The 24,190-nt window shown below is 48.0% G+C and overlaps 1 protein-coding gene across 6 annotated transcripts in view; it reads right to left on the reverse strand.

The window, feature by feature from the left end:
• Nucleotides 1-1,333: 1,333 nt before the first annotated feature.
• Nucleotides 1,334-24,190, reverse strand: part of ttll4 (tubulin tyrosine ligase-like family, member 4) — a 111,883-nt gene continuing 89,026 nt past the window's right edge. For all 6 annotated transcript variants that reach the window (XM_030380678.1, XM_030380677.1, XM_030380679.1 and 3 more), the window contains 5 exons: nt 14,602-14,692; nt 14,164-14,374; nt 8,216-8,283; nt 7,984-8,045; nt 1,334-1,987 (listed from right to left, as the gene is read on the reverse strand). In XM_030380678.1, the coding sequence (XP_030236538.1) occupies nt 1,804-1,987; nt 7,984-8,045; nt 8,216-8,283; nt 14,164-14,374; nt 14,602-14,692 (616 nt within the window). In that variant the 3' untranslated portion in view covers nt 1,334-1,803. The remainder of the gene's footprint in view (nt 1,988-7,983; nt 8,046-8,215; nt 8,284-14,163; nt 14,375-14,601; nt 14,693-24,190) is intronic.

Here is a 24,190-nt window from a genome sequence, read left to right on the forward strand (position 1 = left end):
GATCGGGAGGTGGAAGTTGCGCTTTAGATGCCTTCACAAGTCCAGCGGAGGGCTCCAGTTTTCGCCGGCCAAGTCATGCGCTGTGATATGTGTGACGGCTATGTTGCACAACATTGCAGCTAAGGCTGGGGTGGCATTGCTTGAACCGGAGGACGCTGAGGACGATGACGACGAGGAAGATCGGTGTGAGGACGGCCTCCCTCATAACTACGCGGCTGGTTTTCATGCACGTCGAAGAGTGATTGAGACTTTTTTTTAACCCCCTCCACCCTCCCACATGTCACTAAACATTCCCGTCAACGTGACCAATCCCCACCATATCCCAGCCTTTTGCCTGCTCCTTTGCATTTTTTTAAATATTTTTATAATTAATATTTTTATTTTTTATTTAATTTTTTTTTACATTATTTTATGCTACGTTTTATGAGTAGCCTATGTCAGTCTGCACAAATCCCCCCCACTTTCTCTCACACATTTTAAGTGCCCTGCCTGCTCAAACATTTCCTGGACTGTCTGTCTCAAACTAAGAACATAATGGCCCACATAAGGCTCAGACGCACGTGATACACCATTACCAATGTGTTATAATAAAACGCATTCAATACTAGGAATGTCCGCTGGCTACGCCACTGAGGCTATAGTAGGCTAACGAGGCTCTTGGCGTCCTACGAGTACCCTGGAGCACTCGTTAGCTACTCGTGACTCGTGAGCGTTTTTAAGACGTTCGTTACCAAAGATGCTTTCGGGAAACGGTGTGAAAACTGTACGATGCTAGTACGACCCACTCTGCGATCCACTTAGGCTAAAGATGCTTTCGGGAAACGGGGCCCAGGTCAACTATAAACACGCATTAACTACAATACAAATAAAATAAACTAACATAATTCCATATTCATTTGTAACCCAGATTAACAGCAGTGTTTCCCCCAGTACTGTGTAGTTAAGGCGGCCGCCTTAACAATAGGGCCCCGCCTTGACTACCAATGTATATTAAAAAAATATTATTATTTTTTTATATAATAAACATTTTTGAATTATTATGCATTAACAAAGTAGAAAACTCTCGTAGGGAAAGAAAACATACTTCCATCAGGTGTAAAAAATAAAGATCAATAATGCATCAGTAATACTGTTACAACAATGGTCGTGCCATAAGGCTTTTTCAATGTAATTGAAACGGAGACCCCCCCCCCCCGCTCCTTGACCACCTTGACTAAGACATTTTCTGGGGGAAACACTGAACAGTAAACACAAATTATCAATAATCTACATTAAATGAAACCCAGATTAACATAACCCAGATTTAATATAAACCACATTAACAAAACCAAGGTTCACACTAAAGCATTTTATTAGAACTCCATATTAAGAATATCCACAGATGAGCCAACAGGCTGAGTGTCACTTGTTGGTCCAAACATGGAGGCAGCATGAATGCTTTATGTCCAGACTGGTTCTGATTTAAAGAGTCCTGGACCAAGACCGTCCTGGACCAGGACCGGGTCTCAGCTCTGATGCCCTACTGACGACAATGGAGCAAGAGATGGGTGTAGGCGGGGCTAAGGATGTAGGTGGTGTTTTGGTAGGTGTCGGGGTTAGAGGCTAAGTGATGTGGGTGGTGTTTTGGTAGGGGTAAGGGTTAGAGGCTAAGTGATATGAGTGGTGTTTTGGTAGGGGTAAGAGTTAAAGGCTAAGCAATGTGGATGGTGTTTTGGTAGGGGTAATGGTTAGAGGCTAAGTGATGTGGGTGTTGTCTTGGTAGGGTTCATAGTTGGGGTCGTTAACTAGCTGCGTGGCTGTGGGTTACGGGACAGGGCTGAGGGTGGGGGTGGGGGTGGAGCCAGGGCTAGGGGAGGTGGGAGAGTTGATCTGGAGGAAGCTGGAGGAGATGGAGTGGACCTCTCTGTCCAGAACATCTTCATCAGCACCATCTTCTTGGTCCTCCTCGTCCTCAGAGTGGATGCGGCGCTGCCAGCTGATGGCCACGCTGCGGAGAAATAACTTTTATTGTGAAGGGCTGCCGAGACGTGTGGGTGACTTTTTGTGAAGGGCTGATGAGACGTGTGGGTGACTTATTCTGAAGGGCTGATGAGTCCCCAGGATTGTCAAAGCTAAATTTAAGACTTTTTAAGACCTTTTTAATACCACTTCAAATGAAATTGAATACCTACATCACATCCATTTTGGCAGAATATATCAAAGACAAGATTAAACCTCAAATAAAGTGTTTGAACGATCATGACAACATGACAGCTTGCCTCTGTAAGGCCAAGACCCAAACAGCCTAAGCCTTACCGTTACCCAACAATCAAACCCAACTATCAAATTGTTGAAAGAAATACATATATGACTACTAGATGGCGCTAAAGAACATGTGTTCTGATTGAAGGCAATTCACCCATTGACAAAACCGCAACTCACTACCCGTGAACTCGTACCAGACTGATTCACTCCCAGTTCCAGCTCGTAACTTACGGGCTAAAAAGTGTCCCTGGAACGCAGCATTAGGTGTAGAGAAACGCTTGTCTTTATTTGAAGCACAATTATATATAAAAATAAAAATAAAGTGTTTCAAGTTTTTCGCTGAGCTGAAAATTTCTGGAAATTTTAAACTAAGAAATTTTGCAAAATAAAACATTTCCAAATAAAAAGGGCTTGTGCGGGTCATTCAGACTCTCTAAATAACTACTCTGAGTAGTAGGGCAGATTGGAACAGTAGGCTTTGTTTTTTTGAATGAAAAAACATACTATATTTTTACCTTGCTTAATTTTCCACGTTATTTTGTCGCGTTTATTTTCTTTATCCGTTTCAGTTACCCTGGCGCTAAAGTCGTTCACAATTTAAAAAATATAACACAAGCAGTGAACAGGACCAGAACCAATCAGAGGCAAAGGACCGACCGAGCTCTTTCTCTTTTCGGTTTAGACCACGATCTGATCCTACCATGACTAGGGATGGGGATCATTAATATTTATTGATATCGATACCATTTTCGATACTCCTTAACGATCCGAGTCTTTATCGATACCACTATCGATACTTTTCTATTAATTGGCGGAAATACAAAGCATTTTTAGTAGAGCTGTCAAGCGATTAAAATATTGAATCGTGATTAATCGCATTAATGTCATAGTTAACTCGCGATTAATCGCAAATTATTTTTCTATGCTAAATATCCCTTGATTTATTTGTCCCATAATTCTTCTCATTTTAATTCTCTTATCAACATGGTGAAGTGCATCGGCTTGCCTTGTGCAAATGATTTTTTATTGATAACAACATTGGCATATACTGATCAAAACAGGACGATACAAAAAAAGAGCCTATAGTGCAATTAAACGACTGCTTTGAACAAATGTCATTTGAACATAGCAGTCAGGCTACTGCTTCTTTGTTTTGGGCCAAAGGAAAAAATATATATAAATATATTTTTTTTAAATAAAATAATTGCGTTAATCGTGCGATACATTTTTTAACGCCGTTAAAATTGGTTTGCGTTAACGCCGTTAAGAACGCGTTTAACTGACAGCTCTAATTTTTAGTGATGAGGAAAATATTTAGGAAATAAATAATTGCATTTTAAATTAAATACGTAATTCTTAATAAATATTGACATCATTAGTTTTAGTTATGTAAACTAAAATGATTAGAGCACTATACAACTGTATTAGTACTACAGAAACATGAGTAATACAGTATTACTCACTGTCACCAATTGTCACCAAAAACTAAATTTACCGTTTCTTTATGTTACATTTGAACGCATCATGATAACAGTTGTTTTACTGAGCCAACCACAACACATCATCATGCAGCACATCTGAAACTTTATTTACTTTTTGAGATAAATAGCTTGCATGCTGCTGATTACAACACCGATTTCACAATTGGATTTCTATTTTTGACTGACGGGGCTAGCGACAATGTCTGTGTGTGCGATTACCGCTCGTAGTTTGAGTGGATGTTTAAGACGGGCCCGTCTGTGGTGCGACAGGAGAAGGAGGAGACAGTCTTTTCAACTCGGAGACAGTCGAAGGTACTGCATTTGGTCTTTATTTGATGCACAATGCTAATGTGCTTGGCCATTGAGGTTGTGTTCCTCTCATTTTCGTCCGCTTATCCGGGGTCGGGTCGCGGGGGGAGCAGCTCAAGCAGGGGTTCCCAGACTTCCCTTTCCCGGGCCACATTGACCAACTCTGACGGGGGGATCCCGAGGCGTTCCCAGGCCAGTGTTGAGATATAATCTCTCCACCTAGTCCTGGGTCTTCCCCGAGGCCTCCTCCCCACTGGACGTGCCTGAAACACCTCCCAAGGAAGGCGCCCAGTGGGCATCCTTACCAGATGCCCGAACCACCTCAGCTGACTCCTTTCTAAGTAAAGGAGCAGCGGCTCTAATCCGAGTTCCTCACGGATGGCTGAGCTTCTCACCCTATCCCTAAGGGAGACGCCAGCCACCCTTCTGAGAAAACTCATCTCGGCCGCTTGTACCCGCGATCTCGTCCTTTCGGTCATCACCCAACCCTCATGACCATAGGTGAGGATAGGAACGAAGATCGACCGGTAGATCGAGAGCTTTGCCTTGCGGCTCAGCTCTCTTTTCGTTACAACGGTGCGGTAAAGCGAACGCAATACCGCCCCCGCTGCTCCGATTCTCCGGCCAATCTCACGCTCCATAGTACCCTCACTCGCGAACAAGACCCCGAGGTACTTAAACTCCTTCACTTGGGCTAAGGACTCGTTTCCTACCCGGAGTAAGCAATCCATCGGTTTCCTGCTAAGAGTCATGGCCTCAGATTTAGCGGTGCTGATCCTCATCCCAGCCGCTTCACACTCGGCCGCCAGTCGATCCAGTGAGTGCTGAAGGTCACAGGCCGATGATCCCATGAGGACCACATCATCTGCAAAAAGCAGTGACGAGATCCTCAGACCACCGAACTGCAACCCCTCCCCACCACGACTACGCCTCGATATCCTGTCCATGTATATCACAAACAGGATTGGTGACAAGGTGCAGCCCTGGCGGAGACCAGCACCCACTGAGAACGAAACTGACTGGCTGCCGAGAACACGAACACAGCTCTCGCTTTGGAAGTACAGGGATTGGATGGCCCTGAGGATAGACCCCCTTACCCCATACTCCCGCAGCACCTCCCACAGTTTCTCCCGGGGGACCCGGTCATACGCCTTCTCCAGATCCACAAAACACATGTAGACCGGATGGGCATACTCCCAGGCCCCCTCCAGGATCCTTGCGAGAGTGAAGAGCTGGTCCGTAGTTCCACGTCCGGGGCGAAAACCGCATTGTTCCTCTTCAATCTGAGGTTCGACGATCGGCCGAACCCTCCTTTCCAGCACCTTGGAGTAGACTTTACCAGGGAGGCTGAGAAGTGTGATACCCCGGTAATTGGCACACACTCTCTGGTCCCCCTTTTTGAACAGGGGAACCACCACCCCGGTTTGCCACTCCTTTGGCACTGTACCCGACTCCCACGCGATGTTGAATAGGCGTGTCAACCATGACAGCCCCTCAACACCCAGAGCCTTTAGCATTTCTGGCTGGATCTCATCAATTCCTGGGGCTTTGCCACTGCGGAGATGTTGGACTACCTCAGTGACCTCCACCAGGGAAATTGACGACGAAACACCATCATCCTCGAGCTCTGCCTCCAACATAGAGGGCGTGTTATTCGGATTCAGGAGTTCCTCAAAGTGTTCCTTCCAACGTCCGACGACCTCCTCAGTTGAGGTCAACAGAGTCCTAACCTTACTGTACACAGCTTGGATGGTTCCCCGTTTCCCCCTCCTGAGGTCCCGGATAGTCTTCCAGAAACACTTTGGTGCCGACCGAAAGTCCTTCTCCATGGCCTCTCCGAACTTCTCCCACACCCGCTGCCTAGCCTCCGACACGGCAGCAGCTGCAGCCCTTCGGGCCTGTCGGTACCCTGCAACCGAGTCAGGAGTCCTCCAGGATATCATATCCCGGAAGGCCTCCTTCTTCAATCGGACGACTTCCCTGACCACCGGTGTCCACCACGGTGCCCGAGGGTTGCCGCCCCTTGAGGAGCCTAAGACCCTGAGGCCACAGCTAGCCGCCGCAGCTTCAGCAATGGAGACTTTGAACACCGTCCACTCCGGCTCAATGCCCCCAACCTCCACAGGAATGCCAGAAAAACTCAGCCGGAGGTGTGAGTTGAAGATACCTAGGACGGGGGCCTCCTCCAGACGTTCCCTGTTCACCCGCACTACTCGTTTGGGCTTACCAGGTCTATCCGGAAATTTCCCCCATTCCCTGATCCAACTCACCACCAGATGGTGGTCGGTTGACAGTTCCGCCCCTCTCTTAACCCGAGTGTCCAAAACATGCGGCCTCAGATCAGATGACACGATCACAAAATCGATCATTGATCTTCGGCCTAGGGTACTCTGGTACCAGGTACACTTATGAGCACCCTTATGTTCGAACATGGTGTTTGTTATGGATAATCCATGACTAGCACAGAAGTCCAATAACAAACGACCGCTCGGGTTTAGATCAGGGAGGCCGTTCCTCCCCACCACGCCTCTCCAGGTGTCTCCATCGTTGCCCACGTGGGCGTTGAAGTCTCCCAGCAGAACTACGGAGTCCCCTACTGGAGCCCCATACAGGACTCCATTCAGGGTCTCCAAGAAGGCAGAGTACTCTGAGCTGCTGTTTGGTGCATACGCACAAACAACAGTCAGAGTTTTCCCCCCCCCGCAGGGAGGCGACCCTCTCGTCTACCGGGGTAAACTCCAACACCGCGGCGCTCAGCCGGGGATTTATGAGTATCCCCACACCCGCCCGGCGCCTCACGCCCTTGGCAACTCCGGAGAAGAATAGAGTCCAACCCTTATCCAGGAGTACGGTACCAGAGCTGAGACTGTGCGTGGAGGTAAGCCCCACCAGATCTAACTGATAGCGCTCCACCTCCCTCACAAGCTCCGGTTCCTTTCCCCACAGCGAGGTGACGTTCCACGTCCCCAGAGCCAGCTTCTGCCGCCCGGGTCTGGTCCGTCGAGACCCCTGACCTTCGCTGCCACCCATGTGGCTGCGCACCCGACCCCAACGGGTCTTCCCACAGGTGGTGGGCCCATGAGATGAAGAGAGGGGGGGTGCCACGTTGTTTGTTCGGGCTGTGCCCGACCGGGCTCCGTGGCAAACCCGGCCACCAGGCGCTCGCCATCGAGCCCTCCGTCTGGGCCTGGCTCCAGACGGGGGCCCCGGGCTTCCTCCGGGCCGGGTCACATCTCCTCTTATTCCGATATTCATTGAGGATTTTTGAACCTGAAGGTTGTGTTCCCCCCTTTACAATAAATTATTTTCGCCCTTTTCCTACGTTCAGCCATCCTCACGAGAAAAGTAAACTGCCAGACTTCACTTGTTTTACTTGTAATACCTGTTTGCTTACAATTCCCTTCAAAAACATTGGTGGACACGCTGCAGTGAATGGATTATTTCATTTAAATGCCGTGACGCGACTTGAGGGACACAACATTACGTTACAGGATCTACGGGACAAAAATAATAATAAATGAACTACGGGACTCGATAGTGGTACCGATAAGCCCAAACGTTAATGATTTTCGGGTTTTGAAAAAAGTGGAACCGGAAAGATAGAACCGGGTTTCGATCCCAACCATTAGTGTGAGTTAGATTACAGGAGAACATAGAGAGATGATGCCATTAGGAAGGAAATTCGCAGAAAACGCAGCTGGTATTTGCGTATTGATACTGCAGAGATTATTGACATTTAAGACCTCCAGGAAAAAAAACCAAGACTTTGATGATGAAATTGAATACTTTTAAGGCTGTAATTTGGGGAAATGTAATTGAATACATTTCAATACTTTTAATACTCGTTTGGGTGACTTATTGTGAAGGGCTGATGAGACGTGTTGGTGACTTATTGTGAAGGGCTGATGAGACGCGTGAGTGACTTATTGTGAAGGGCTGGGGACTTTACCTGGAACAGCTGAGATCGGCTCTCTTGGTTTCAAACCTAGAAACATAACTACATTTGGACCACTACACACACACACACACACACACACACACACACACACACACACACACACACACACACACACACACACACACACACACACACACACACACACACACACACACACACACACACACAGTTAGTGATGTAGAGATTGATCAGACTGATTCCTTATCAATTTTTTGTTGCTCACCATGTGGGTGGGGTCGCTGGTTCCCAGGTGGACACTCTTCTGACAGAGAGACCTCAGCAGAGAGACGCCTGGTGGGAGGAGACACGGATTACTATAGCAACAAACTATTGCTATACAGAAACACACGCTACTATTGCAACAAACTTTACTTTAGCAACACATCACCATAGCAACACAACATACTATAGCAACACACCTGTCATTATACAGGGGTTGACACTAAGGTTTCAAAAGCACTTGCCCATCAGGCAAGTATGGGTCATGTTCGACTTGCCCGAACATAATGTTCACTTGCCCAAATTAATATCAGAATTGTGAACGGGCCTCTTTTTGCCAGGCACCTGGTCTAATTTTGGGAATCTCAGAAAACTCATCCTAGCTCAGACTGAAGCTGAATGTTAGCTTCCACATATGTAAGTGTATAAAAAATAACAAACTTCTTCTTTGTTTACTTATTTACCAAATGGTCACATCGTGCCATGAAGTGATTTCAGTCCACCGTTGCAACCTATTAATGCTATCGCCCAGTTATATGTAGACCTGCATGCTTTCATCTGGATTTTATGCAAATGTAAATAACTAAATGTCCAAGGTAGTAGCAAAGATATGTTGTGCCAACCCGGCTTGGTGAGTGACCCGCCTCCTTCCAATAAGCACACCAACTGGAGCTTACTTAAAGCCAAAAGGGCACTTATATTAATTCATAAATGATAAATCTAACAAAGCAAACCAAAAAACTAAGCTTTGGAGGAATCAACAGTCTTTTTCCTCCGGGTGGAATCCCATCACCCACGAGACTGGTCTCTCCGCACACGCGAACCAGGAGAGCCCAATGTGTGTGGAAGCATGCTTCCCACCTGCTCCTCAGGTGCTCCGCATTTCAATGATTGCCCCGGCCAGTGTCCCCCCTGGAACCTGTAGGACCTCTTGCCGGAGCGGTAGTCCTGCCCGAAGCGTAGCTGCTCCTGCTGCCGGCGCAGCTTGTCCCGCTCCCGCTGGATCCCGTACCGCTCATCCCGTACCGCTCGAGCGTGCGCTGCCGCTCACGCTCCAGGAACTGCAGCTCCATGCAGTCGGCGTCCAGACGCCGCTTCTCCACCTCCAGCCAGTTCCTCTTGCGGATCAGGTGCTCCCGTTCCTCCCTCTCTTTGAACTGACGGATGCGATCCCGCCTCTCCACCTCTCGGACGCGTCGCCTCGGCTGGGCTGCCCGTCCAGGTGGCGCTGTTCCCCGTCTGTCCTGACGAGTCTCAATTGGATTGGGCTGGGGTCCGACGTTGAAGCTCAGCTGTTGGGCGACCTGCCGATTCTCTTCCAGTTCCTTCATCAAACCCGACAGCTGGGCCTTCAGTGCCTCCCTCTCCCGGGACCAGTCCATGCTTTGGGCCTCGTTTCCGGCGGCAGTCTCCTCCAGGGCCATCTTGTGCTCCACCCTCATCTTCTCCAGCATAGTCCTGCTGGCCACCAGCTCCTCACCTTTCCTCTGGTCATCCTGGAACCTTTGTTCCTTCAGCCCCTGGATTATGTGCTCCTTCTCAGCGAGGGATTCCACCAACCTGGTGAGGGCGCTGTCCGTGTTGGAGGTGTCCGCCTGCAGCGACTTGATCCTCCCTTTCAGGCTGCCCATCTGCTTCTCCTTGTCCTGAAGCTGTTCCTGCAGGTTCTCCATCCCGTTCTGTAGGTCATTGACCTTCCGCTCCTTAACCTCCAGCATGTCCTTGAGGTCCTGGATCTCCCTGTTCAGGGTGCCCTTCTCCTCGGTCGTCTCGTTGAACGTGGGCCCCTGCTCGAGCCGTTGGACCGCCTCTCGGAGGAGGAGGAGTTCAGTTTCTCTCTGGGTGGCAGCTGCAGCTCTGTTGGGGCTCTGCATCGGTGTTCTGGGGTCCCCTGAAAAACCTGTGGCTCGGTCGAGGCTCTGCGTTGGGGTTCGTTCATCCATTGAAAAGGAAAAACAGTTGCGTGGTCGGATTGCCTCCATTTGGAAGTCGGCGTTCACTTAAAAAATGGTCCGTAGATTGGTCGAGCTGCCTGCATGCTCCACCATATGTCGCAACCCGGCTTGGTGAGTGACCCGCCTCCTTCCAATAAGCACACCAACTGGAGCTTACTTAAAGCCAAAATGGCACTTTTATTCATTCATAAATGATAAATCTAACAAAGCAAACCAAAAAACTCAGCTTTGGAGGAATCAACAGTCTTTTTCCTCCGGGTGGAATCCCATCACCCACGAGACTGTTCTCTCCGCACACGCGAACCAGGAGAGCCCAATGTGTGGCTCAACCTGCTCCTCAGGTGCTCCGCATTTCAATGATTGGCACCGATGTTCTTACTGGCGCCATCTGTCGGAAATCTGTGGTACACCGCCTCCACAACCTGCCCCCTTGGCCTCCAGGGGCGCTGTGCCAGAGACGGGCATTTCATTTTTGGTTGTTAAAAGAAAGGGGGAAGTTTCTTCTTAAGTTGTTATTTGCGAGTTTTAGTCCCAGAATGATATGGTTTAGATTGTCGGAATCAGTGGAGGCTCAGCTTTAATTTAATATATAGTTTGCAATTTCATGAAAAAGTCCGCTATTGCTGTGCATGTGCACAGTTATGAAACCCAAAACCCTGTTCTTTCATTTGCATATGACTTTAAATGATTCCTTTGACTTCCCTTGGTCATTTGCTTTGATCTAAAGTACTTCCAAACCGCACTCCTCCATCACTACTCCGTCTACCTTCTCTACCTAAAACGGTTGCAGCGGCGCTGCACTTGAGATGCTAGCTGTGTTGGCTAACCTTTAGCTAACACCGTCACACAGAGCATTGAGACTAGTGCCGAATCACTGCCAGAGACCGCACTGCGAGGGAGTGACAGGAGGCGGGGCTATGTTCGCGCTGCAGCGCTGTGAGTCTGTTAACTCCGAGAGAAGAGAAGACAGCTTGCTGATCAATAGCAAATACATCTATTTTGTGTGATTATGCGGAGGAAAGTGGTTGTTCTGCAGCATTTAGAAACTCTTACATAAATAGCCTTGATATGAACAAACCCTAAAAAATGCACTTGCCCTTACGTGGCACAAGAAATGGGTTACGGGACAGGGCTGGGTATACATATCACCCCATCTATCAATTGCCTGTATAAAGCATACTTTGTTCCCCTGATTCACAGAATTAAAGAGGACCTGGCGCACTGTACCACTCAGCCACTGTCTCTCTTGGAGTAAACCTTTTTAAGATGACCATACTCCAAGGATTTATTTTGTACCCCTTCCAAATGATCCCAGCTCGCTTATCTCTGTTATAAACAGCTCTCTATCTTCCTTTCTTTGGCGCAAAAAGCGGGCTAGGCTGAGACTTACCATACTGAAGTTCCCTTTCAATGAAGGTGGTCTTGGTGTTATATTAAACAAAAGATATTAAACAATACTAAATTGCATGCCTCTGCAGTTATTTATGGCAATGGTTTAAAGACGACCCTAAATCTACCTGCCTCACTTTTGCGGCTTCCCAAATGGCCCCTATTCCTCTCCGTAATGCTTGATACGCCTAGAAAAAATGGGTTAGTCATAATGTTAAGGGCAACTGTATTCTACAGAGCACTCTTAAAGTCTGGAGACTGCCAAGAAAATTAGCAAACCAAGACGGCTTCATCTCTTTCCTCCCGCCTATTCACTTAAATCAAGATTTTCCCCTGGTTTGGTGGACCATGCCTTTACTTTGTGGTCTGACAGTGGAATAAGGACAATGGGGGACTTAGTTATGGATTGCACTCTGGTGTCTTTTGATCAGCTCAAAGAAAAGTATCGTCTCCCTCAGAATAATTATTTCACATATTTGCAATTCCGTAGCTTCTTAACATCTGCCATTAAAATGCACCCTCTCAGCTGTGGAGAAGGCTATTCTAGTCCAAGACGCAAGAAAACTTGTCATCAGATTCTATAGAGCTTTGTCTGTCCCGAGCGGGGACTGCATGGTTCATGCCACGTCTCTCGCTGATATAGGTGTGAAAATCCCAGATGAGGAGTGGGGCAACATTTGGTCGAGCTCTTAAAGCTTACTTACCAACAAAGCCTGGGAGATGCAGTTTAGGGTTATAAAAAGGCTACAAATTACCCCAGTGAAACGTAACAAGATTAATCCTTTGTGGTCAAAATACTGTAGTAAATGTGAAACATTCAAGGTTAATATTTAGACTGTATTTTTGCATGCCCTCTCATGAATGATTTCTGGGTTGATATTTGTAAGGAACCTATTTTTCGAATCCTTGGAATACAATCGGCAGCGCTGATTCTTTGCCCCTCCTCACTGAAGCTGCTCCAGCTACTTATTTTTAATGCAAGGAGGTGTATTCTTCTCCAATGGATCTCAGACTCTGTCCCTACGGTCACTCATTGGATTCAGAGTGTTATGGAATTCATCCTATTAGAGGCTAAAAGCTTCTGGCTCAAGGAAAAGCCATTTCATTTCTTTGGCATATGGGACCCCTTTCTGGACTATATTGTGGATGAGGGGGCCCAGGCTCCTAGGAATGGTCTCTATGGACTGGCATGGAGTGACATCCCTAGGTACATTTCCACGTAAGCTATATTACTTGTCTACTAGGGCTGTAACGATACACAAACTCACGATTTTTGACCCACGGTTCGATACATCCCACGATTTTTTTTTAATTTAAAAAGCATTTTATTTAAACAATATAACAATTACCTTAATGTAACATTTAATAACAAATAATATGGAACACTGAACAGATTTGAACAGAAAGAATACTATTAAAGTATAGCTAAATTAATAAATACATAACCAAAGATTGCAGTTGGAGGATGCATGCAGGTAGGCAAAAACCCTCAACTAGTTTGGTTGGTTTAGTCAAATATCCTATTAGCGCTTCTTATTAGACTATGTAGCTTAAATAATGAGGCCGTATAGAATGCAACATGTTTAATATCCTAACTTTCAATAGATGGGAAAAACCATGAACGTCTAACACGAACGTCGCAATAACGAGGCATAGTGTTACGAGTAACGTAGGCCTATGTGTGTGCGCGAGAATGGCAGTGTGCGTATGTGTGTGTGTGAGTGACGTCAGCGAGCGAGGAGAGCGAGCGGTAGCGTGTGCGTCTAGTGAAGAAGCGAAAGAGTCCGGTAGAATAAAGTACCCATCCTGTCAATAATCGGTGGCCGCTTCATTACGACCTATAAGCAGACAAACTGCCAGTCAAATCACACAAAACAATAGAGACAGGGATCACAAAGGCAATTTTTATCACGCTTGGCCCACTCTGGATAAATGTCGTTGATGTCGCATATGAGGACTTCGACGAAATGCAATCCTCCGTAGTCACGGAGAGCTGTCATCACAGAGGGCATCTCGTCGCATAATTACGGCATCGATAAGAGGGGGCGGTGTCAGCAGACTATTATTTAGACAAATTATAAGCAAATTTCAATCTGACAATTTGACCGGAGAGTTAGAAAGGGCGTATGGCGCTTCTGCCTTCTCACACCGCGAGACAGGTTCGTGGTTCTGAGTGTCGCGATTTCGGTTTCGATACGCTTATCGTTACAGCCCTACTGTCTACCTTTGAAGTCTGTGTGCAAATCTAATATCATTTGTTGAATTATGTGTATCTTTAATTTTTTTGGTCTCTTGTGTGGAGATCGTGTTAAAAGAAGGCTGTATATATTTTTGTATTGCTCTCTCATTTATAATTGCCAACCCTTTGAAAATCAATAAAAAAAGTCACAGCAACACAACCGTCACGATAACACATCATCACTATAGCAACACACACCTTACTATAGCAACACACCTGTCACGATAGCAACATACCATCCCCATAACAACAAACACCTCACAATCGCAACAAACACCTACTATAGCAATACCCCCTTCATTATAGTAACAGACTATCACCATAACAACAAACACCTTACTATAGCAACAGCGTGGCGCAGTAGAGTACCTGTGTTCCTGTTGCTGGCATATCTGTGCTCCCATTGGCTGAGCAGGATGTTGAGGTAGCGGCGACACTCGAAGAAGCGCAGGTAGTGAGAGGAGGAGGAGGAGGGGAAGATCCTCTCAAAGTCCCCCCGACGCCCAAGCTCGTCCTCGCTCTGAGCCAGCACACACACGTCCTCCGGGGTGAGCACATCCAGCACGCTGGAGTACAGGTCCTAAAGCACAACAACGCACAACACACTATTATACACACTGATCAGAGTACAGGTCCTAACGCACAACACACCATCATAAATACTGAGTACAGGTCCTAATGCACAAAACACTTTAATAAACACTGAGTGCCGGTCCTAATGCACAACCAACTATTATACAAACTAACAGCAAACAAACGTCCTGTGGGGACATTGTGGCATCGGGTGTAAGCTGTGTGTGAGCGTACCTGTTGAGTCTGTGAGATGAAGAAGGCCCTCTTCACTTTCTCGTCAGTAGAGAGCTGCGTCCTGCTTTGCCTGCTGCTGCCACCACATACACTAAAAAACAGAAGTTTATACCTCAGTAATTTGCTCTCACATTCATTAGAAGGAAATCTAATCCAATGTGATTCTGATGAATGGAATGCCAATGTCATGTTACCCTGTGGTTACATGTGATTGTTAATGTGGAGGTTGATGGGACAGGTAAAGGCCTAATGTAACATTTCACATTCAAATATCGACAAATTACTAGAACTATGTTATTTAGTTGTTGAGTTGTCAACCTAAGTTTTTATATCATCCGGGGAAACACGCAAACACACTATCCACACTATCCATACTTCTCTAGCCATCTAGCTTATCACGATGTGATACTTCAACAAGTAGCTAATGTACTTGTCTGGGTCATTTGCTATTTATCCATTGAAGAGAACGACGCCGTCCAAGAACAATAGTGTTTTTCATACAGTGATTATTTATATTTATATATTTCATTGTAGAGTTTCATTGTAGAGATCTGAGAACGGCCTCTCCTCTCAGTACACTCTACGCAAATCTGAATGGAAACACACTCTAGACCTCCACCAGCCCTCCTTTAGTAGCTCCTAACCTGGTCTGAAAAAAGGCTGCTATAGTTTCCACCAGGGGTTTGCATCTCTCCTTTGAAGGACGATCAGATACACACCTAGATACATGCGCTACGATACGTTTCAGGGACGATACAATTTAATATGGAACGATTCGATGCGATTCAACGCTCTAACGATCCGGTGCGATTTGTTTTAATCCAATAGATGCAGTTAACATTTGTTTAATGTGAACGCATTAATCTTTCTATTATTCAGATAAGCCTTCTATAAAAGAACCATTGCCTACTTTCAAATAGATATATTGTAAAAGGCCCATGGAATCTTTTGATATTTGTTTTTTTTTTAATGGCATGGGGAAAAAAATTGAAGATAAATTTATAAATTTAGAACTACATGTCTATTTATTTGTTTATTGAAAGACTTAATCGCTGTCCTACACAATTTACAAATTGCGAGGCTTTTGTCAATATTCCCCTCCTTCTTATAAAACCCAAATGACTTCCACATGTTTGATTTCAGATTCGCTGGTGCATTGAAAATCGTTTCACCATTTTCAGACATGTTGTATTGTTCTATTTTTAATATGGCTTGCTTTCGCTCACTCACAACTCCGGTTGTTCCCTGCTCGCGAGACGCGGCGGTGCTCACGGAAACATACACAAACACACACACGGATCCGCCCACTTCCTCAAATTCCATTTTTCAGATCCGTATGGAAACAAAATGAAATTAGTTGACAATGCTATCTTGATATCAGGCAAAAGCTCAATCAACCAATTCACAATGTTTAAATCGGTGCATTGACCGATTCTTGTTCATTTTAAATAAGGGCCCACGTATCGATGTAGTCGCATCTGTGTTAATCCAATCAGATCCGATTCGTATCGGTGAATCGGTACACCCTTAGTTTCCAACAATGTACACAAACAGAAAGTCAGTTTAACCTGTTATATACAGTATATGTTAGGTCAGTTTAACCTGTAGTATATACAGTCTAAGTTCAGTCAGTTTAATCTGTATTATATACAGTCTATGTTAGGTCAGTTTAACCTGTATTTCATACAGTTTATCTTAAATCAGTTTAACCTGTATAACATAGTCTATCTTAAGTCGGTGGTCTATCTGTAACCGAAAGGTTGCTAGTTCGATCCCCAGCTCCTCCTAGCTGTTGAGTGTTGATGTGTCCCTGAGCAAGATCCTTAACCCTAACTGCTCCTGACGAGCTGGCCGTCGCCTTGCATGGTTGACTCTGCCGTCGGTGTGTCAATGTGTGTATTAATCGATGTAGGTCGCTTTGGATAAAAGCGTCTGCTAAATGCCCTAATTGTAATTGTAATTAAGTCAGTGACCTAAATTAGACTGTATATACTACAGGTTAAACTGACCTAACAGACTGCATAATACAAGTTAAACTGACTTAACTTAGACTGTATATACTACAGGTTAAACTGAACCAACATAAACTGACTTTCCGTATGTTTACATTGTTGGAAACTAGGGGTAATAACGATTCACCGATTCGAATCAGATCCGTTTGGATTAACAGATGCAACTACTTAGATAGCTGGGCGCCTGATTTGATTTAAAATGACCAAGGATCGGCCAATGCACCGATTTAAACATTGCAAATTGGTTGATTGAAGCTTTAGCCTGGTATCAAGATAGCCTGATATACAGTATACAGTCTATGTCAAGTCAGTTTAACCTGTATAATATAAAGTCTATGTTAAGTCAGCTTAACCTGTATTATATAGTCTATGTCAAGTCAGTTTAACCTGTATTATATAGTGTTAAGTCAGTTGAAAATGTATTATATACAGTTACGTTAATACAGTTTAACCTGTAGTATAAACAGTCTATGTAAGTCAGTTTAATCATATGATATAGTCTATGTAAAGTCAGTTTAACCTGTAAAATGTACAGTTAATGTTAAGTCAGTTTAACCTGGTAAAAATCGAAGTCTATGTGAGTCAGTTTAACCTCCTGTTGAATTTCCTTTTAGGTTGGCCATTGTTTAGTGAAGGATACTTTTTGACCAAACGATGGTTCAATAGAACGTAGCACTGTCTCCTGGCAGATACACCTGGTATATACAGTGCTAGAGACAGGACTCATACCAGGCTTTAATTCCCCGTGCACATCGCTGTTATCACTTCTAACCTCTAGCCAGCTTCCGTTCATCTACTTCTAAGGGGAACACTGTAGTGTGTGCGCTAACGTTATGAAGTTACAACGTTCAACTGAGAAACATTGCAAAAATCCGACCCATGTTATCTGCAGCAGATGACATGGGTCGGATTTTTGCAATGTTTCTCAGTTGAACGTTGTAACTCCTTTTAGGTTGGCAGAGTCACTGATTCACGCATTTATATCATCAAGACTGGATTATTGTAATTCATTGTTCTCGGGTCTACCTAACTCTAACACGAGAAGTCTACAGCTTGTACAGAATGCTGCAGCTATTGACTAGAACGAGAAAGTTTGATCACATCACTCCTATTCTCGCCTCTTTGCACTAGCAACCAATAACTTCCAGATTGGATTTTAAGGTGCTACTGCTAACCTATAAAGCCTTGCATGGATGACCTGAAGGACCTCATCATTCCTTATAGTCCTTCACGGCCCCTCCAGTTTTCGAGAGCTGGCCTTCTTTCACTACCAAAGGTTAAAAAGAAATCGGCTGGACAGAGAGTGTTTGCCTATCGAGCCCCCTTCCTATGGAAAAGTCTGCCACCTGTGGTCAGGGAAGCTGACTCTGTGCAGCTATTCAAAGCAAAGCTTAAAATGCACCTCTACAGCCTTGCGTTTGAAACATAGGGGTGCGAAAACGATACAGATGCGATATGATGACCGCTGTGTGTTTGTTCGTGCTTTTGTTAATGCAGTTACTAAATTAGAAGCAGTATACATTTCCACGATGTACTTCTTCCCTTTAATTCCCTATTCTGTCTGTCCTAGCGTGTTGCCGTAACTGTGACTGGATGCTTGGACGCTTCTCATGGTTAACCAACCAGCAGCACCCCATCATCAATTGGGCCTTGCATGGATTACGGGGGTCGATGCAGTTTTCACAACCTGACCGTTCGTGTTGTGTTAGTGCTGAATACGTGGACGAGTTGGATGACAAGCTCCGGGAGTCTTCGTCGCTGAATATCATGCAACCAAAGAAAAACCAGCAGAACGTGGACGAGATGGAGGATTTAAGGAAATCTCTTAGCTTGTGGCAAAACAAACACAACTACTTGGACTAATGGAGGAAGTGCGGCAGCTCAAGGTAATAATAAAGGAGAAGGATATGAAAATGAATAAACTGGAGCGACGAGTCGATGACTTGGAGCAATATTCAAGAATGAATGACTTGATAATAAGTGGACTAGTGACAAAGCATCAAACCTATGCCCGAGTGACAGGTGTCACACACTTCCTCGGAAAGACAACACCATCAAACCGATCATCATAATACGCTTTGTTAACAGAAAAGCCAAAGCCGAACTACTGAGCCAGGCCAGGAAGCTGCGGGGGACAAATGTGTTCCTAAATGACCACCTAACAAAGAAAAATGCGGATACTGCAAGGCAGGCACGTATCCTAAAAAAAACAAAATAAGATACAAGCTACGTGGACAATGAACTGTAAAGTGTGGATAAAGATGAATGGATCTCCCGAAGAAGCTAAAGTTATCATGGTAAAGGAGCGCAAAGACCTTGACATATACTGATGAACAGACAATGAATGACATGAGAGGACCAGATATGGATTACTCCCTACCATTTATAGACATACATGATGATGACTTTGGAGAAACAGGACCATTGGAACATACGGGCAGCAGCCTCAATAGCACGCTAGTGGTGCCGAGATGGTGCCTCATGAAACGTCAAAGCCTCGCAGCCAGATGAACCATCAAAGTGGTTCGACCTCGAAGCTTCAAATGAGTACGCTAGGGACACCTAGTGGTGAATGAAATTATGATGAAAGAAAGAGTTTCCTGTGATGATGTGATGTTTGCTTCGTACAACATCAAAACGTTTAAGAATTAGTCATTTCAGTGATACGTGTGAGTGTGCCGTTCATAAATATCTCCCGAGCTCATGGTAGAAAAAAAATCATTTGACAAAGATTTTAAGTCATCCCGGGCAAAATAGATTGTCTTATAACTACAGTAGCCTACTAATAATTGTAATAATAGAACTGCATGATGACTGAGAATGAGTGTGATTAATTACATAGCCATAAAAGTGATCTTGGAACTGGGCAGGGTCTTCTTTTTGTAAAAATGTGCCAATTGTGAACCCATATCGCGGAACAGCCCGAGATGAAGCCTCGAACGTCACACGCTACGACATTTCGCCTATGTGAATCCTACTCGATACGGAGCTTCGCTGGGGGAGGAGCCGAGGTACTCGACACACGCCCCGCCCCGATGCCTCGACGCAAACCATAACATCACTACCGCACGCCAGGACGACGCACGCCAACACGGCACGCACCACAAGAACGGCCTCACCGACGGGAGTGACCTCCCCCTCCAGGGACGAACCGGCCCGGCCGGAGAGACAATTCCCCTGGACACCACCGTGGCTCACGGAGTCACACGTATGATTTTTGGTTTTCCCGCGTTGGGCACCGACCCCGCAGGTTTTTCCCCTTTATTTAATGAATAAACGCCCTACCAGGCTTTGAACGACTTAAGTGTGTTGATTTTGGCGTGAGAGAGAGACATTCCTGAGGCCAGGTCGCCACGTATGGTGTAGAATGCAGGCAATCCGACCAAGCTACAGAACACTCACGCATACCAACCCGCCCGCCCATGCAGAATCCGGAGGGGGCCGCCGCCCAGCGTCAACAGCGGGACCAAGACCTGGCCGCCGCCACGCAGAGGGACACCGCAGAGAGCCACGTCCTCCTCCTGGAGGCGGTACTACGCCTCACACAACAGGCAGTGGGTGTGAGGCGGAGGCCCCGACCTCTGCCCCGACCTCCGCCCCGACCAGCCGCCTCACCAAGCTCGGTCCGGACGACGACGTGGAGGCCTACTTGGAGGTCTTTGAGAGGACAGCACGTCAAGAGAGCTGGCCGGAGGACCAGTGGGCCCACATCCTGTCCCCCTTCCTCACCGGACCCGCACAGCAGGCCAGCCAAGATCTGGTGCCGGAGCGCGCCAGCCAGTAACCGACCCTGAGAAAAGCGATATTGGCCTACTATTGACAAAGCCTCGCCGCCAGGGCCCAACGCTTCCACGAATGGCGATTTGACTGCCGGGGCGCCGTGCGGACGCAAATCTCCCAACACCGGAGGCTGATCCGCAGATGGCTCGCAGACGGGGAGGGACCCAGCCTCCTGGACAGGGTACTGATAGACAATACCATCCGTCAACTCCCTGCCGAAGCCCGGAGAACCCTCGCCAACAACCACCCCGACACGATAGATGAGCTCGTCCGGCAACTGGAAAACTGGCAGGTGGCCCAACAATTGAGTCGGAGCATCCGGAACCCCTCGCGGCCCACCGAGATCGGCGAGGACCAAGTCCCGCGCCCCGAATACCCCCACCGGGACCGCCGACCATCTCCCAGGAGCCCTGAGAGGACAGAAGGTGCTTCGGTTGCGGTCGTACTGGACACCTAGTCCGACAGTGTCCCGGGAACCGGGACGTTTCCATGCCGTCGGCCTTCGACCAGGGACGGTCAGGGCCGTGTCTCCTGACCACATGTTGGGCGCACCAGAAGCCCGGGTCCCAACCCTCCCAGTGCGGGTAGGGAGTCAGGACACGCAGGCCCTCCTGGACACCGGCAGTGTGGTGGCCCTCCTGCGCCCAGACCTAGATGGAAGGCGGCGAGGGGAACCCATAGAGGTTGCGTGTGTGCACGGGGACACACGCACATATGAGACCTGCCACGTAGTAGTGCGGACCCCCGAGGGATGTACACGGCACGGGCCGGGATCGTACCCCACCTCCCCGTGCCCCTATTAATTGGGAGGGACTGCCCAATATTCTACAGACATATTCTACATCGGGCTGCCGACCTCTGCAGGGCCCGCCACGACGACACGGTCGAACCGGCAGACCCGCCTACGGTGCTAGGGTGGCCCACTCAGCCCCATCGGAATCGTCCACCGAGGACGACGGACCCGAGGGAGATGGCCCCACCCCACCGGGCACCCCAGGCCACTCGACAGGGGGAACCTCCCGAGTGGAACCCACGGAACCCCCCCCGGACACTCCGGACACCCTGACGGCCACCGAACCGACCGGCCCACCAGGAGAAGCCGAGACCTCGCCTCTCACTGAGTTCTCTGATTTCCTTCCGACAGGGAGGGAAGGACCGGATCGACCCGGACAGTTTGCCAGTGCCCAGCTGCAGGATGACGCCTTGAAGCACGCCTGGAGTCACGTCCTAATATCATAATATCATATAATACATAGAAATCTGTATCATTTAATACATATTATCACGGCCAAAAGCTGTGTGCGCCTCCAGACGATATTATTAATCACAAACGACTTTGTCGGGTTCTGCGACGTCTCTGGTTCTTCCACTTTCACATCAACCTGAAGTCGACTGAACCGCGCGCTGCCTGCTGCCGGCTGCCCGCTGCCGGGCGATGGTGCCTCGCGGCAACCGGCGGCAAGTCGCAGTTCATGTACTTCAGCGAGTCAAAGCCAAAGTTCCTTTCCCCAATTCCTTCTCAACCATGGCTGAGATAACCCCCAATACGAGTCTCGTTGTAGAAATACCAGAGACGAGAGTCCGACGTGTTATGCGCCATATAACACCAAAAGCAGAACGGTTATCCAAATAATAAGGAAGTGTACAACACTTGCGTTACAGTCCTGGAGCTCTATATCTAAATAATATCATATAATACATAGAAATCTATATCATTTAATACATATTATCACGGCCAAAAGCTGTGTGCGCCTCCAGACGATATTATGAATCACAAACGACTTTGTCAGGTTCTGCAACGTCTCTGGTTCTTCCACTTTCACATCAACCTGAAGTCGACTGAACTGCGCGCTGCCTGCTGCCGGCTGCCCGCTGCCGGGCGATGGTGCCTTGCGGCAACCGGCGGCATGTCGCAGTTCATGTACTTCAGCGAGTCAAAGCCAAAGTTCCTTTCCCCCAATTCCTTCTCAACCATGGCTCAGATATCCCCCACAACAGTCTCGTTGTGGAAATACAAGACACGTCAAAGAACCGGCAAGAAACACTTGCGTTACAGTGTGTGTATACACACACACACACACACACACACACACACACACACACACACACACACACACACACACACACACACACACACACACACACACACACACACACACACACACACACACACACGGTCGAGTCTCATTGGCGGGCCAACGTCTCTGGGCGGGCCAGGGACGTTGGTCTACAACCAGGGAGCCCAGCTGCGCATATTCAGGCCCGGCGACCTGGTTCTGGGACTCATAACGACGGCGGAGTGCAAGTTCTTAGCAAAAGTGGCAGGGGCCCTACGAGGTGGTCGACCGGGTTGGGGAGGTGAACTACAGGGTGCGGCAACCTGGGAGACGCAAGCCCACCCAGCTTTACCAAGTCAACCTCCTGAAACATTGGCGAACTGGAGCGGACCCACTGGCACGGCAACCCTGGTCCTGGACGCCGGACGCGACCCACCAGTAGTTCCCATGGGAGATGACCTCAGCCCAGCCCAGAGACAAGACCTTGAGGAAGTCGTCCTGCAACACCAGGACGACTTCTCTGAGATTCCCGGGAGGACCACAATGGCCCAACATGAAATCAAGACGGCGCCAGGCGTCACGGTGCGCGTACCCCCCTACCGGGTCCCGGAGGCCCGTAGAAACGCAATCGGGGAGGAAGTCGCCAGGATGCTCCAGCTCATCGAGGAGTCGTGCAGAGCCTGGTCCAGCCCCATTGTCCTCGTCCCCAAACCCCACGGAACCTATAGGTTTTGTAACGATTTCCGGAGACTCAATGAGGTCTCGGACTTTGACGCCTACCCCATGCCCAGGGTCGACGACCTGATAGAGCGACTCGGGCCCGCCCATTACCTCACCACCCTGGACCTCACCAAGGGGTACTGGCAGGTGCCGCTGAACCGAACCGCCCGGGAGAAAATGGCGTTTGCGACCCCAGGGGGGTTATACCAATACACGGTCCTCCCGTTCGACGTCCACGGCGCACCCGCCACCTTCCAGAGGATGATGGACCAGCTCCTTCGACCACACCAAGCGTACGCAGCAGCCTATATCGACAACATCATCATTAACAGTGCCAGCTGGGATGTCCATCTCCGACAGTTGCGGGCGGTCCTGGGAGAGTTGAGGAGGGCCGGACTCACAGCCAACCCTGCCAAGTGCTGCCTGAGACTTGAGGAGGCGGCCGAGAGAGCATTCGGGGACCTCAGAGGAGCCCAGTGCTCGGAACCCGTCCTAATAACCCCTGATTTCTCTCTGCCCCTGATAGTCCACACCGACGCGTCGGAAGTGGGGTTGGGAGCGGTACTCTCCCAGGTCCAGGTGGGAGAGGAACACCCCGCGACTTACATCAGCAGAAAGCTCCTCCCCAACGAGAAGAATTACTGGACTGTGGAGAAAGAGGCCCTGGCCATCAAGTGGGCACTGGACAAGCTGAGGTACTATCTCCTGGGCCTGGAGTTCACGCTCGTCACCGACCATGCGCCACTCATGTGGATGGCCAGTGCGAAGGACTCCAACGCACGGGTAACGAGGTGGTTCCTGGCCCTCCAGGACAACAGGTTTCAGGTAGACTACAGACCGGGCAGGGAACACGCCAACGTTGACGCTCTTTCCCACCGAGACGCCTGTCTCTGGGCACTCACACGACCCGAGGCTTCAACCAGCGGGGGAGGAGTGTGGGAACCTGACCCAAAACCCTCACGCCAGGCGGCCAGAGGGAGAGGTGGTGGATGGCGTATACCGCCGATATCCACCAGCCGG

The sequence above is a fragment of the Gadus morhua genome, chromosome 16 (assembly GCF_902167405.1).
Source record: "Gadus morhua chromosome 16, gadMor3.0, whole genome shotgun sequence".
In the NCBI taxonomy this organism is placed as follows: Eukaryota; Metazoa; Chordata; class Actinopteri; order Gadiformes; family Gadidae; genus Gadus; species Gadus morhua.